Here is a 14,016-nt window from a genome sequence, read left to right on the forward strand (position 1 = left end):
CATTGTGATCTGTTGACCACACAACAAGGCATGACATTTAGTACATTTTTAATAGAAAAACTGCGGCAACAAAGTGGCATCTAATAGTATTGAATACATCTAAATTGCTGCGATACAATTTAAAAGTTAAAATCAAATACGTATTGTATATGTGCTAATATATAAGTGAGAATAAGGACTGTTCAGTGAATCCAAATCAATTTCACCCTAATTATAAGGGACTGTAAATTAATTTTGTGCTGATAATTGGTAAATCTAAATCCAATTCACCCATATAGTTAGTAAATATAGATTCATTTCAAATCCACTCAATAATATTAATATATATAATATTACATGTAGCTTTGTTGCCATAATATTTAAGCAACTTGATCACAATTTTTACAGTTCAGTTCCTCTTAAGAAACATCGTACTATTACAAAACACTATTTTAGACACCGAGTGCAGTGCCTGTTCTAAACATGCCTGTTGCGGTGGACTGTTTACTTGGGAGGATGCTGGTTGCAGCTTTCCTTCTGAAACTCCACACTTTTATAGTCAATGTTTTGTATAACATGAAACTAAATTTGCTATATTACTGTTCACATGTGTGTCTTATATACAAGTTTGAATGATTTACTCAAGTTATTTGTTTCATGTATTGCATGTCAGCTGTTTCAGAGGACTGTGGGAATCGACACAATCTTCCGTCTCAAGTTTACAGCTTTAAAAACAAAAGCTCTGTAATTCCACTCAATATAGAAATCCTTGCAAAAAACAAAAGGAACAAGGGTTACACGATTGTGCTCCAAGGAATTTTGCTGTCTTGTCAGAAATCTGAACCAGTGAATGTCAGTCCAATATGGTGAAATAAAATAAATAAATTTTTCGAATGATCTGGCAGAGATTTTGACCTGAGGTTGAACCCAGGTGCCGACCACTGCTTTAGTTTATCAGAGGACATAGAAGAAGATGGTCCTAAGACTCCCCAGCCTGTCTTATTAAACATAAACAGAGAAGTTCTATTGTCCTTATCTGCTCCTTCTCCTAATTTCCTATTAGCATCCCCATCTGTCCTTGATCAGTGCTGTTCAGTGTAGAAGTTACTCCTTTTATTCAGACAAGAAATAGTTACAACTTTAACACTTGAACATAGGGGTGTGCCCAGTAGCTTAGTACGCATCCTAGCTTACTGGTATGCGAACCAGAGTATGAGAGTTAGATGGGGGAGCTGCTTTATCACCCGCAGATCCAGGGCCTCTGTGGCCACACCATGGATTACGGTTTGTGGATCGCGCACCGGGGGTCGCGGTATTGGATCCAGTGTGGCGGATTCTGAGTCATGTGGGCTGATCGTGGTGCTGGTGGCGGACCCTGTGTCGCGTTGGCATTGGGCACGGGCGGTGGACCAGGACCGCGGCGGTGGCTTGTGATGGGTCCTCCTGGTGGGCGGCGATGGACGGTGACTGAGGACTGGAGTGGCGTCTGGTCTGGATGGTGGATCGTGGTCTAGATGGTTGCTGAGCATGGACTGTGCTTGCAGCGGGACTGCTTGGCATGTCATGTTGGGGTTGTCCTTCGGGATGTCTACCCTCATCAATGCTGGTAGAGACTTTGATTATTGATGATGTTGTCCTGCACGTGGCATCTATTGCACTTCTGTCCGTCCTGGGAGAGGGATCCCTCACATGTGGCTCTCTCTGAGGTTTCTACATATTTTACCCTGTTAAAAGGTTTTTTTGTAGTTTTTCCTTACTCTTGCTGAGGGTTAAGGACAGAGGATGTCACACCCTGTTAAAGCCCTATGAGATGAATTGTAATTTGTGAATATGGGCTATACAAATAAAATTTGATTGATTGATTGATTGATCTTATCTACCCCTTTTAAGGTTGGTAACGGGGTCAGGCAGGGGGGTATATTATCCCCAGCCCTTTTCAATCTCTATATGGACGACCTTTCCAGCCAGCTGGGGGGATGCAGAACAGGTTGTATGATAGGTGATTTCCTGGTCAACCACTTTATGTATGCAGACGATCTAGCTTTACTTTCCCCTAGTAGCAGTGGGTTTCAACAGCTGCTTAACATATACAGTAATTATGGGGTTGATTTTGATCTGAAATATAATGCCAAGAAGAGCATGGTAATGTTCTGTAGGACTAAGGATGACATGGATATTAAGTTTCCTGCCTTTCATCTTTCTGGGCAAACTCTGGGGGTAACCAATAGTACCAAATACTTAGGGCACATTATTACAGATAGGTTGGAGGATGATGCCGCCATTTTCAGACAGAGGGGATTGCTCTATGTCCAAGCTAACATGTTGATTAGAAAATTCCACCACTGTACAGTTGATGTAAAGATAATTTGTTTAGAGCCTACTGCACACTCTGGGTGAATTACAAGATGGAGAGCTTGCGTAAGTTGAAAGTAGCCTATAATGACTGTCTTAGGATACTCCTGCTCTAGTACTCCCAGGAGTACTAGAGCAAGTGAGCTGTTCTGTAATATGGGTCTAACCAACTTCATGGCCTTGCTGAGGAACCTTACTTTTAAGATTATGAGTCGGCTGGACCGCTCTACAAATTGTATAATTGATATGATGACAGTAGTCCACATCTAAGATCTGGGAAAACTGGCATGAGTGCCTTTTTTAGCCCTTTTTCCTAGTATATTTTTATGTAATGTATTGTTTGTATGTATTTTTTTTTTTATCATGTGGGCCTTGAGCCTGTAATAAAGTTTATATATAAGTAAAATAAACATGTTCCTGCCTAATTGTGTGGGTATATTTAGGGTAGAGGGCTGACTTAATGTTCAAAAGTCCAGTTCTCTTCTCTGCTCTACTGTAAATTAGGACAAAGCATGCAGCTCCAGCTCGGCAGTGCGAGGCAGAACTAGCAGTAAAAGCCATACAGTCCATACTGTATCTGTCCTGTGCTTTGAGACATCTTGTCATGTTCCCTTGTCCGGGACCTTGTGTCCTCATTAGACCCAGTTTAAGGTCACTTGCAACAAAGGAAACTTCATCACCCACCTGGAGTGACCTGCTGCTCGTTGCCAAGATCACAGACACAGTTAGAAGGAGGAATCTCTACTTTGGTCCTAAGTGCTTCAGTGCAATAACAGCCAGGGTTGCACTGACCACATATGCACTTCCTATGTGGGGTACTTCAGCAATCGTTTCTGAGGTAACCAGTCCAACAAAGATCAGGGTCAATGCTTTTACATTTCTTGATGTATTTCAATAACAATTCAGGAAGCACAATAGGTAAAAATAAAACATTTTAGGTTACCAATTTTTTTAGAATTGCCTGCTAAAAGGAATATAATACACTGTATCGTGGCCCTACATCCAATTATTAGTTAAATGCCGAATCTAATGCACTCTGTTACGTGAATTGTTCCTTTTTGTTTTTTACTACATCCAGTATCTGCTTCAAATATTACCCCTTCTGAAAAGTTAAGGGCTTCGATCTTGGTAAGTAGAACGATAGAAGTACAGGCTGTCTATTCATCGCTTATGGGAATCCAAACCTTACATTACTCTTCAAATGAATTCAGGGACTGTCTGTCGTGGCACTAGAAAAGACACAGAGGGAGATCGTAGTGTGTTCACACTGGTGTCCTGAAAGTTGAGACAACAGGTCTAACAGGAAAGATCTATTTTGATCGATCATTACATTCTGATTGAACGGCACTGGAAGCATATTAATATTCCACTGAGATCTGCTGTGTTTTGGCATTACCAAGAGCCCCATTACATGATCCTCATGCTAGTGACTTCATTACCAAAGTCTTTCAGCCAGAAAAAACGAACAGAAAAGTAATAGGAATTAGATGAACCACTGAGGTTTATTGAGGGAAATACACTTTTTGCTTTTGCTACCTGAGTCATCCAATAACTAAGTTGGACCAGCTAACTTACCCTTTGAAGATAATAAAAAATATCAAGCCCATCTCATTTCACAGCAGGTATGAGCCAAACAATTAGTGAGCTGCAAATTGTGGGGACATTGCAAATGAATATTGTGCTGGGAGCCAAAAGAAAGCCACAGTACCAGGGATGTTGCTTTAGACCTGCCAGCAGCTCACTTATGCAGTTGGAAATGAACTGGCATGAACACTGTATTTCTCTGGGTATCCGGTGTGTGACAGACTTTGAGTGAGTGGCTGTATCCACAGATGACAATAGAATTGGGGATCCCAATGGCGTCGGCTTTTGCTTTGGAAGGAAAATCTGGATTGTACAAGGTTGCCTTTGACACTGCATGACCTCAGTGTAAAAATAGCTTCTGTATAATTACAAAGATGCTGCCTTCTCCAACTTAACATATTGTTTGTTGCTTCTTCTGAATAAGTCACTCATGCTTTGGTTCATCATTAGTGAGTCTGTGGAAGAAAAAAATGACAGACGAGTGGATGGAAGGTAGTTGACAAAAAATAGGATGCTCACTACAAGTGTAAAAAAAAAAACGACTGATCACAGTCAAATATGCATGTAGAACGTTTTTGCAGACTTGCGATAGCCTGTAATCTCTGGATAGGTAATATGCATGGAAACAGCTACTAGTAGCACGTTGGGAATCAGATGGATTTCACAGTTTGGTCAACTACAACATATGACGCCTGCAGCATTGTATTGTATTTGTTGAGATATTATTGCAGCCATTTTCAACCAAGACACAGTGCTTAAATTGTAGCGTGAGTCCATGTACACATGTGGAAAATTGCAAATTCAGTCCCAGGGTCATTTTGATGCCTACACCTAAAGGAGTGGAAAGTGAAAATATTAAAATATCTTATAAGAATTGAACATGTCTTCTAAGTGAAATTCCTGTTTTATACACAACAAATATTTTTTCATGTATGCACTTTGTCAGTGTTTATATTTAAACCAAGCATTGCTGTTTTGGCAAGAACTAACCAAGTGGCTTCGCTGCCTGAACCTCACAAAACAGCAAGTGCCAAATACAAACAATCAGAAAGGAAAAACTTCAATTAAGCAAGATAAAAATGCGTGCAACCAAACAGTGTGCCAATGAACAAGCTCCATTCTTACCATGTGAACTACATTCTTTCTCATCTATGCACTCAATATTTATGCTGGACTTAATCATAAACTTGTTTTTCGTAAAAAACCTCACCAAGTAGTTGTATTGCCAAAACGTTTAACAGCAAGATGAAATAGATAAAAAAATACATAATCAGTCTATTAATTCCCCAAAAACTCTGTAGATCTTGAGAACCATCCTTCTTATCTGCTTCAAACTTAGAAGGTGTAGAATAGACTCCAGCAGCCACTCCTCTCAACACATTCAGGCATTGTATGTAGGTATCCCCACCTGTACGTCAAAAGTCTGATACTTTAATGAGTCAATGTTATAAGTTCATATCCTTTGAATACTGCACATTTTTTTGATTGTACTTTGATGTGAAAACGCGCCTAGTTTTCCTCTAAAGAGAAAGAAATGAATCACCATCTATCTCTTGGAGAAGTCATGACACTCTGATATGACAAAATACAAAAATGACAGGGACTGCACAATATTATAAATTACACAACTAGCAGAGATGTAAAATGTTTCATTGATTAGAATACGCACATTTTAAGTGTCATCTTACTGTGTCAAGTAAAATACATCTATTCACAACCATTCTATTGTCAGTGACTTGCTGTTTGTTGGAAGCTCACACAGATCTGTGCAAGCACAGCTTATTCCTTTTTCAGCTACTCAGACCCAATGCTGAGTTCAGCTTATACAACCAGCAGGTGTTCTGCAAGAGGTGGCACCAGACCAGGTAGAAAACACACTCACACATCAAAACAGTGTAACATCCGTGTGTTACTCCCAACTTAGACTTGAAAATGAATCATCCAAACTAACTGATAATGCTAGTGTAGTTTAGCTGGGTCTTTCTGATGATTTGATCTGAAACACATCTGTTTAATGATAATATCGGATAAGTATTCCTGTTATTTCCATTAAAATGCCTTTGCTGTACAAATAAAGAATAATATGGTGTAAGTTGAGAAGCAAGAAGAGCCTACTGCAACAAAAAGCTTTTGATGTATCTCACCTAAACCCAAATATATTTACATTACTTACGCAGTATACTTAAGTTTAGATAATATACAATGCTGCTCTGTTAATTGACAAAATTTAAATACCAATTATCACATAGTATCAGCTCTAAGTCACTTAAGGAAGAGAAACTGTTTTGCAGAGTACAAGCTAAGGAAGAGAGCCATTATAAGCACCACCCAGTGTCTTGATTTAGCAGTGGAGCAGAGGGGTCGACAGTAACACAGCAAACAGAAGGTATTTAAGTGGCTCTCATTTCTAGTGTCAAATTTCAGCCTTTCTCCAAAGTTTGTTGGTCCTCAGGGACATTATCCTATGTAGATTATTAGTACGACACAAGTGATTAGAATCTTGTCATTCAAAGAGAAAATTTTTTAGTCATCTTCGTACTCGAACCACAGTATCAACACCAGTGTTCTTGGTGAGGTGGGCTGTCCAATAAAGCTGCTTTCAGACATACACTGGACCCCGGAGTTTCTCTTCAGATTCTATGGAGCAATGTCTGAATAAGAGACTCAGAGTTTCTGTGGACTTTCCGCGCCTTACCCCCGGTATAGGTCCGCAGAAGTCGCTGTGAGAACACAGGAGAGTTAGTGATGTAAATGCATCTGAGCAGAGAACTACACTGGCAAGTAAAGTACGATGTTAATGTCTACCATTCTTTTTAATTTTGCAACAAGTACAACTCCTTTTTATTTATCCATCTTCATTACTCTGTGTCGTCAAGCAGTCTGTAACTGTTGTATGTCAATGCAGAAGAAATCTGTGAAAACTCCAATCAGATGTTAGAATGAGATTGAGAAAAATAGATGTCTATATAACGCGACTACGGTCACAATACTCCACATGCATGAATCAATCATTGGTTAATCTATGTGTGACTTTATTCAGGTTAAGATAATCAGAAAATACTGTTTAAATGACAATGTCTTATTCAGACTCTTGTCGGAATCTGGTTAACATTGGAATATTGTAAACATAATCTCTGTTCCCACCATTGCACCAAACACCTCATGAGCAACAGTTTTAGCTCAGGTCCACTTACCATATTTATTGATGACACTGGTCCAATGCTGTTCACAAATATGTCGACATCTATGACAGTTGGTTTAACTGTGGAGAAAAGAGCAAAAGAATAATTAAGTCACATTTAGATAGCATAGCTTTGTCTTTTGTGAATCAATGAGAGGCAAAGTGAAAGTAAACCAGTGACTTAATTGTACAGAATCTTTTGCGTAGTGAGTGAAACAATCTTCAGGGAATCTAATTGTAAATTAAAAGATATCATTAATGTCATATGATGAGGAATGATGGGTCAATCTAAAAAGGCTGTTGATCATGTCCAGTTAAAGTGAACGCGTAACTATACATAATTTTTGACTTTGTTGTTGTTATTTGTGGATGTATGTGTATAAGCGTTAGGTTGTGTGTTTAGTCCTTTGTGTGACTTCTTCATGACATCACTTTTATAATGTCATAAGATGCTGAATCATTTTCTAATCAATATTAGCTTTACCAGAGGTATTTTGAAAATGTTTTTTTCAGTCAATTTATTTTCTTGACCTTGAACTTCGGCTGATCAGCTCTAATCTGATCATCAGAAGATACTCTCCCAAGTAATATTTTGTATACACACTCACTGACACGAACACACACCGACACACACACACACACACACACACACGTATATTTTGCAGTGAAAATATGAGTTATAAAGTGACAGGAGCAAAAGGAAAAATGCCAAGAAACTGCTTGGGGTTCAGTTACATATATTACACCAAAATATAATTTAGTGCAGCTATATGCAAAACAGGGATTCAATGTTCCCCCTTATGGGTGGAGGAGGGGGAGTTTAGTATGTGAATCTTTTTTCCAATACTGGTGCAAAATCAATACCTTTTTATCAGTGCTGGTCTCTAGACTGTGCCAGAACTGATACATTTGTGTTTGAAAAGAACAATTTTTTTTTTTAATTAACTGTCGACAGTTCAAAGTTTACTTAACTTAAATATACAGTATATAATATATACAAATATAAATAAGTGCAAATCTCAATTTCACACAATAAAAGCAGATTCGAAATAAAACCTAACCAAGCTACAATAATGTAAAAATAGATAACAGTTCCAGTGCTGAAGACAGGATAAGAGGTCGGTTACATTGACTTGGCTGATTTCTTTACACTACACATGTCTGTAATCAGGGAAATTAACATAACCATGTGTCAAATCACTGACTGAAAGTCTTTTACATGAAATATAGCCACACCCTGGACTGTTTAGCTTGAGGCATTTTGTTGCCATGCCAACTCGAGTTTGAGGTAGCTACGAGCTAACTGTAAACTAGGGTTATGTGCTGCCAGAGCGATGAAGAGTGTGTGATGCCAGTGAATAGTTAGGTGTAATGTTTATTATTGATGTTTCCTGTAAGCAGGACAACAATTTCAGAACTGAGCTCGGGCAATGAAATCTGCATTGTGATAGGCAATCAATCACAATTGTGATCGGCAATCACAATGCAGCCCTAACAATCTAAGGCTGAATATGAACCGCTGCCTGATTGACACAGTATTTTGATGCCCAACCCTAGAGATACAGATAAGGCCTGCAAACGTTTACAGTTGACAACAGCCCATTTCATTCAAGGTGACTCATTTTACTCCCTCTGCTTTGACAAAGTCAATACTATGTGTCTCCTGCTTTTAGCTGCCAGAGGTGCCGAGTCAGATAATTACACAAATTCCACACGATCACCTCCACAAGAAAGATCCTGAGGAAAAAGGTGTCACATGCAATCTTTCATCTTGATTTCATAACCTACAGTGACACATCAACATACAGCAGTACAAACAGCTCATATGTGAGGCTGTTGAACGGTAATGGGATTCTTCCTCCTGGTTCAGACTGCCTCTCTCTTGGTGGAACCCCCCTGGCTTTCCCCAACGCTGCTGCTCTTCAGGATTTCATGCTCAGTGTACGAGTGTCACTTAAAGCTTGAACTTTTTAGCCAGCTAAGTGGCAGATGTGACATAGTGCTGCCATGAGCATTTACATTTGCATAGCAAAGAGCTCCTCCATCATTTTACATTACCTGTCTTTGGAGTCTTTGTGTCTCGGCCGATTAAATCCATAGCAAGAATTTTTCCACCTGCCAGTTTCCATTTCAGCTTTGGGTTCACGTGCTAACAGACGGCACACTAGAGAACACTTCTGCAGAGTCCCTGCTGATGCAGCTTTTCTAATGCACTATATTCGTCACAACACAACACCTGGTGAACAAAGAGACTCTATAAAGCAGTGAAATTAGGACGGCTTAAAAGGTTTTAGCGTCAAATGATTCTAAAGCATTTTGTGATAACTCACTTGTATGTTTCTGTAAATCAAGTCTTAATCAGCGACCGCTTCATGCCACATAACCAGCGACAGGATAGGGCTAACTAGTCAATGTGTGTAACCTGTCACGTACCAACGTCAGCTCCGAAGCGGTATGTGCTTTGACCTGGGAAGCTGCCACCAAGGTAAGACATTTAGCGCAGCGAATCAGCCCTGCTGGTTTGTCCTCAACTCACCATGGCTCTGCTTCTCAAGCCTCCTCTTGTGCTTATAGGCAGACAGCCTGCTGTTACCACTCAATGGAGGCTTTAATGATCAGAGATCAATAACGACCACAGGAGTTTCAAAGAGTTTGAATCAATTCACTCTCTAATAGTAAACCAATAAGTGAAGATAAGGTCTTCCAATAACAGAGTTTTAGAGCAGTCATGATAAAAACAGACAAAGAGGAGAAGAGAAAAACATGATACTTTTGTGATCCCATTGGAAAGATAAACCAGTTCATTACACTGTTTCCAAAAGAGAATATCACCAGTGCTAAAAAGGTTTCATTTTAATTTCAGTACAGCACATTATCCATTATAAAAAGGTCCACTGCTACGTAATCCCCTTTCATATGAATTAGACTGATATGCAACTAATTGCATCAGTAATAATGTTCAGCAGGAAGCAGTCTTACATTCATACAGTGCAATGAAAATTAAGAATGTGTGGGTCCGTTTAGTGGATGGGCGCACAAGGATTTTGATCAAATTCACTGAGAGTTTGTCTATCTTCATGCACAGATTAGGTTGGAATTGATTCTCCTCACCTTGTGTCTCTTTAGATTATCGGCCCCTTAAAAGCCATAAAGGATGTCATGTCCAGCTGTACATTACACAAAGAAAACCAGCAGGAGCACCTATAGAAACACAAGTTGTACAATGCACTCACAGAAAAAAAGATCAGCAGGATATCCACCTTTTAATCTACCATGTGGAAATGAGACTCAACGACATGTTATATATGTGCCACTACTTTCATTCATAAGAGCACAGTGTGCCATTGAAGGAAGAGTCAGGTGAAGTGGAACATAAGTAAAGGCGTGGTGGTAAACTATTATTTTCCCAAATACATTTGTCTCATAGATGTTTTAAGATGCCTTTCACAGTGGTGCATTTCAGTGTAGAGCAATTAACATATTGTGGTTATATCACCCAATTCAAATGACTGATGCTGTGGACAATGGTCTGACTTACACACCTTGCAAACTGAAAATAACAGAATGCATGACCCCTGCTAAACAGTGTTGGCATTTGCACGTAAGGGGGGGGGGGGGTCGGCATCACATCTAAAATGGCTAATTCCTTACAAAAACAGAACAAGACGTATGTTCTTCATCTTCATCAATACTTCCCATTTCTAGCTCGGTGGTTGTTTTTGTTCATGTAACAAAAGGGCATATTAAGAAACAGTAACATGCTGGGAGTGGAAGGGTAAGATAAATCTGCAGTAAGCATTGAAGGGCAGATTTGTACCAACTTCCACATCCAGTCTGAAGCCGTTTATAGCCATGAACTTCTAAGAATATTCTCACAATTGAGTACTAACTTTTTCCGGGTTTACTTTTCATCCATTAACAACGCAGCAGGGAATTCTCCAATGAGACGCATTCACAACACTGGAGACTCCGAAGCCGTCAGGTGAGGGCCGGCACAGCGGGCAGAAGCAGGATGTAACGTATACGTTCCACTGCTGGGATCATTTTGTTTACAGCACATCAACACTGGCCTGTTTTACCATAAACACTTACATCTTGTTGTTTTTCTAAAGGGACATCATCATCAGTGTCCTCTATGTGTATGACAGTTCTACGGCTTAGACAGGAAATTGTCGTACCTTGCAATGAAACACCAAAGGGATGGATGATGCATATTCCTTGATCAGGAAAAGTGATGTTCTGTAGCATTGCTTGTGTCAGTCTAAAAAGACAATCCTGGGAAATGTGCTGTAAACCCTAACCCAATTGGCTTTTCAATGGTTTTTCATGTGTTTACTTTGTCCTATTGACATTTTCAATATAGGTAATGAAGCTGGATTACATAACTTCCTTTGTTATACAATGCTAATTGTGTTGGAGCCTATAATTCTGCACCTGCCTACAGTTCCACTGAGCAGCGTCAAGGCTGTGACTGGTCATTCAGTAAATGGTGACAGCTAATTAACTTTAGGGACATAGATAACTGAACTCGAAATTAATTAAAGTTGTGTGTGGGCTGTTTATCAGTGCAGCCATCTCTGAATAGTCAACTCCCAAATACACTTTACTGTTTGTGATGCTTTCTCCTCAAATGCCGATAAAAACTAAGCATCTGAAACTGGGTCTTTTTAAATAAGCACAGTTTAGATGAGAGAACAACAGAGAATGAACTCTCCCAGGGGGATGGTATACTCTGCTCTGCAATGGGTAACAAGTACTTGGAGATAAAATCAAGCAGTTAGGGGGAGAGGGAAGCAATAGCCTCTTGGGAGATTTTTTTGTCATCCTGACTGATAGTTATGGAAAACATATTGAAATAGTATTTGAGTGAGTTTGTCAGTACGTATTTTCATTCATACAAGACCGAGTAAAAAAAGCAAACAATGTAATGAATCTATTCAGCCTTTATAAATTATGTATTGAGGAGTTTAAATCCTGTAAATCTCTTCTTTTCCACCTCTCTCAATACTTGACTGTCTGTGTGTGCACCATCTCAGGAGACCAACTCTCTGTTTAGAAACGTCTGAAATATTTAATGACTTTCTCTGATGTTAAGGTCAGACTGATCAATTAGTTTGTCCTGTGATGCCCTGTGTAACGTCCAGAGTGGGTTTTTCATCTTCCCACCACATTCTCTCCTGAACGCCTCCTCTGTCTGGATGATAATCCATCTTTGATTTTCAATAAACCCTCATTACTAATCACAAAACGGTCCGAGGCAGTGAGTAGGTGTTGCCCACTCTACATATTAGTGACTGTTGATCAGTGCTGGAATTAAGAGGATTAACTTCATCAATCAAAATCACAATACTCACTAAGAAAAATTTCTTTTAGATGATGAACATCGAAAAATCACACTTGGTTTAATGGTTCATAGAACTAAAACAGAAAATGTTCTTATTATAACATAATGGGTTGTAGCTTATATTAAAGTTTGAATGATTTACTGAACTGTTATTTTTTTCTTACATTGAACGGCAACTTCAGAGGTCTGTAAGGCAAGCAACACAATTGTATTGCCACTTGATATATAGAATTGCAGCAACAAAAAAGAACATGCTTTTAGTTTGTAGAGAAATGACAAAAGAGGAGCTGATTCAATGAATGTTGCTGCCATGATGGAGATCAACGCCTGTGTCTCTTGTGATCGTCTGTGTCAGTCTGATATGGTGAAACTAAAATAATCAAATCATCAGAATGATCCGAAGGGATATATTTTATTGCTGGTGCACCAGTTTTTGAAATGCAGGCCTCCTCCCAGACATTTGGTCTGTTAAACCCGGGCCCCACTGACTGCAAGGCGCTGTTTACCTGTTTATTTAAAAAAGTGTTAATACTGAACTTATCAGGTGTCCAATGCTACACTGCACTTCCTTGGGCCATCAACAATACACATGTATTGTAAGCCAACATGAGGTCATTGAGATATGAGTTCCACATACAAACAGATGGGTAGGGTAATAAAAAGATTTCATCGACATACTGCAGAGACGCCTTCCCTTAAAATAAAAAACTCCATTATTCAGTGATCAAGATTTGTATTTATAGAGTCATCTTTCCAGTTTCTGCCTCATTCTTATTCAAGATTTCATGATCTGAAAGTTTTACTTAAAAGTTGATTTAACAACCCTAACCTTTGTTATTACTGTGACTTACACATATCTATGAACCTATAACATAAAACCGACATTTTCTCATAACTTAGATATATTGTCTCATAAAATTCACTGCAAGATCGTGTTTTGGTTTACACAATATCTACCATGGTGTCGGCTCTCATCACCATAAACTATCTTGGCATATTCATCGATGTCCTCTACATTCACCCAGAGATGTTTGTCTTATTTTAGTTTTTATCAATTGTATGTGTTTCACATGGGATTCTGCGGACTTTACACTAGGGGGCCAGGCGAAGAAAGTCCGCGGAAAGTCTGGAGGCTCTCACTCGGGCATTTGTTTTCCCACCAACTCCTCCACAGACAAACTGCAACGGATCCCTCAGTGCTAGTCTGAAAATAGCTATCTCACCGTATGAATCAAAGGCAGTACTGTTTCTTTATTTCCTTCATATACAAATGGAAAACTTCAAGAGCAGATCGGTTCTATTACTGTGTCGATGCAGCAAGCCTTGTGTTTTTTCTTTAACTATTGTTAAAGTGGCCGCTGCGTTGTCAAGTAATCCATCACTTCAATAAGCAGGAAAGCAGTTAATGTAGTCAGTCACACCATATTCTTTCTGTAGTCTGTGTTTTCATTCTCTGAGCCGTAGCATGATAACTGATGCTATAAGGATTTCAGCCTCTTGTCTCATTGTCTAGGTTTGCTACTTGAGAAATGCCAAAGGCTCTGAAATATTCAAAAAGCAGAACAGATCACCTCCC

At 39.2% G+C, this 14,016-nt stretch overlaps 1 protein-coding gene across 1 annotated transcript in view; it reads right to left on the reverse strand.

The window, feature by feature from the left end:
* The window catches only part of LOC133961293 (gamma-aminobutyric acid receptor subunit gamma-3), a 63,349-nt gene that overhangs the window by 36,837 nt on the left and 12,496 nt on the right, over nucleotides 1–14,016 (reverse strand). Inside the window, exon 3 of the mRNA XM_062396382.1 lies at nucleotides 7,110–7,177. Coding sequence (XP_062252366.1) covers nucleotides 7,110–7,177 — 68 coding nt within the window. The remainder of the gene's footprint in view (nucleotides 1–7,109; nucleotides 7,178–14,016) is intronic.

The sequence above is a fragment of the Platichthys flesus genome, chromosome 9 (genome assembly GCF_949316205.1).
Source record: "Platichthys flesus chromosome 9, fPlaFle2.1, whole genome shotgun sequence".
In the NCBI taxonomy this organism is placed as follows: Eukaryota; Metazoa; Chordata; class Actinopteri; order Pleuronectiformes; family Pleuronectidae; genus Platichthys; species Platichthys flesus.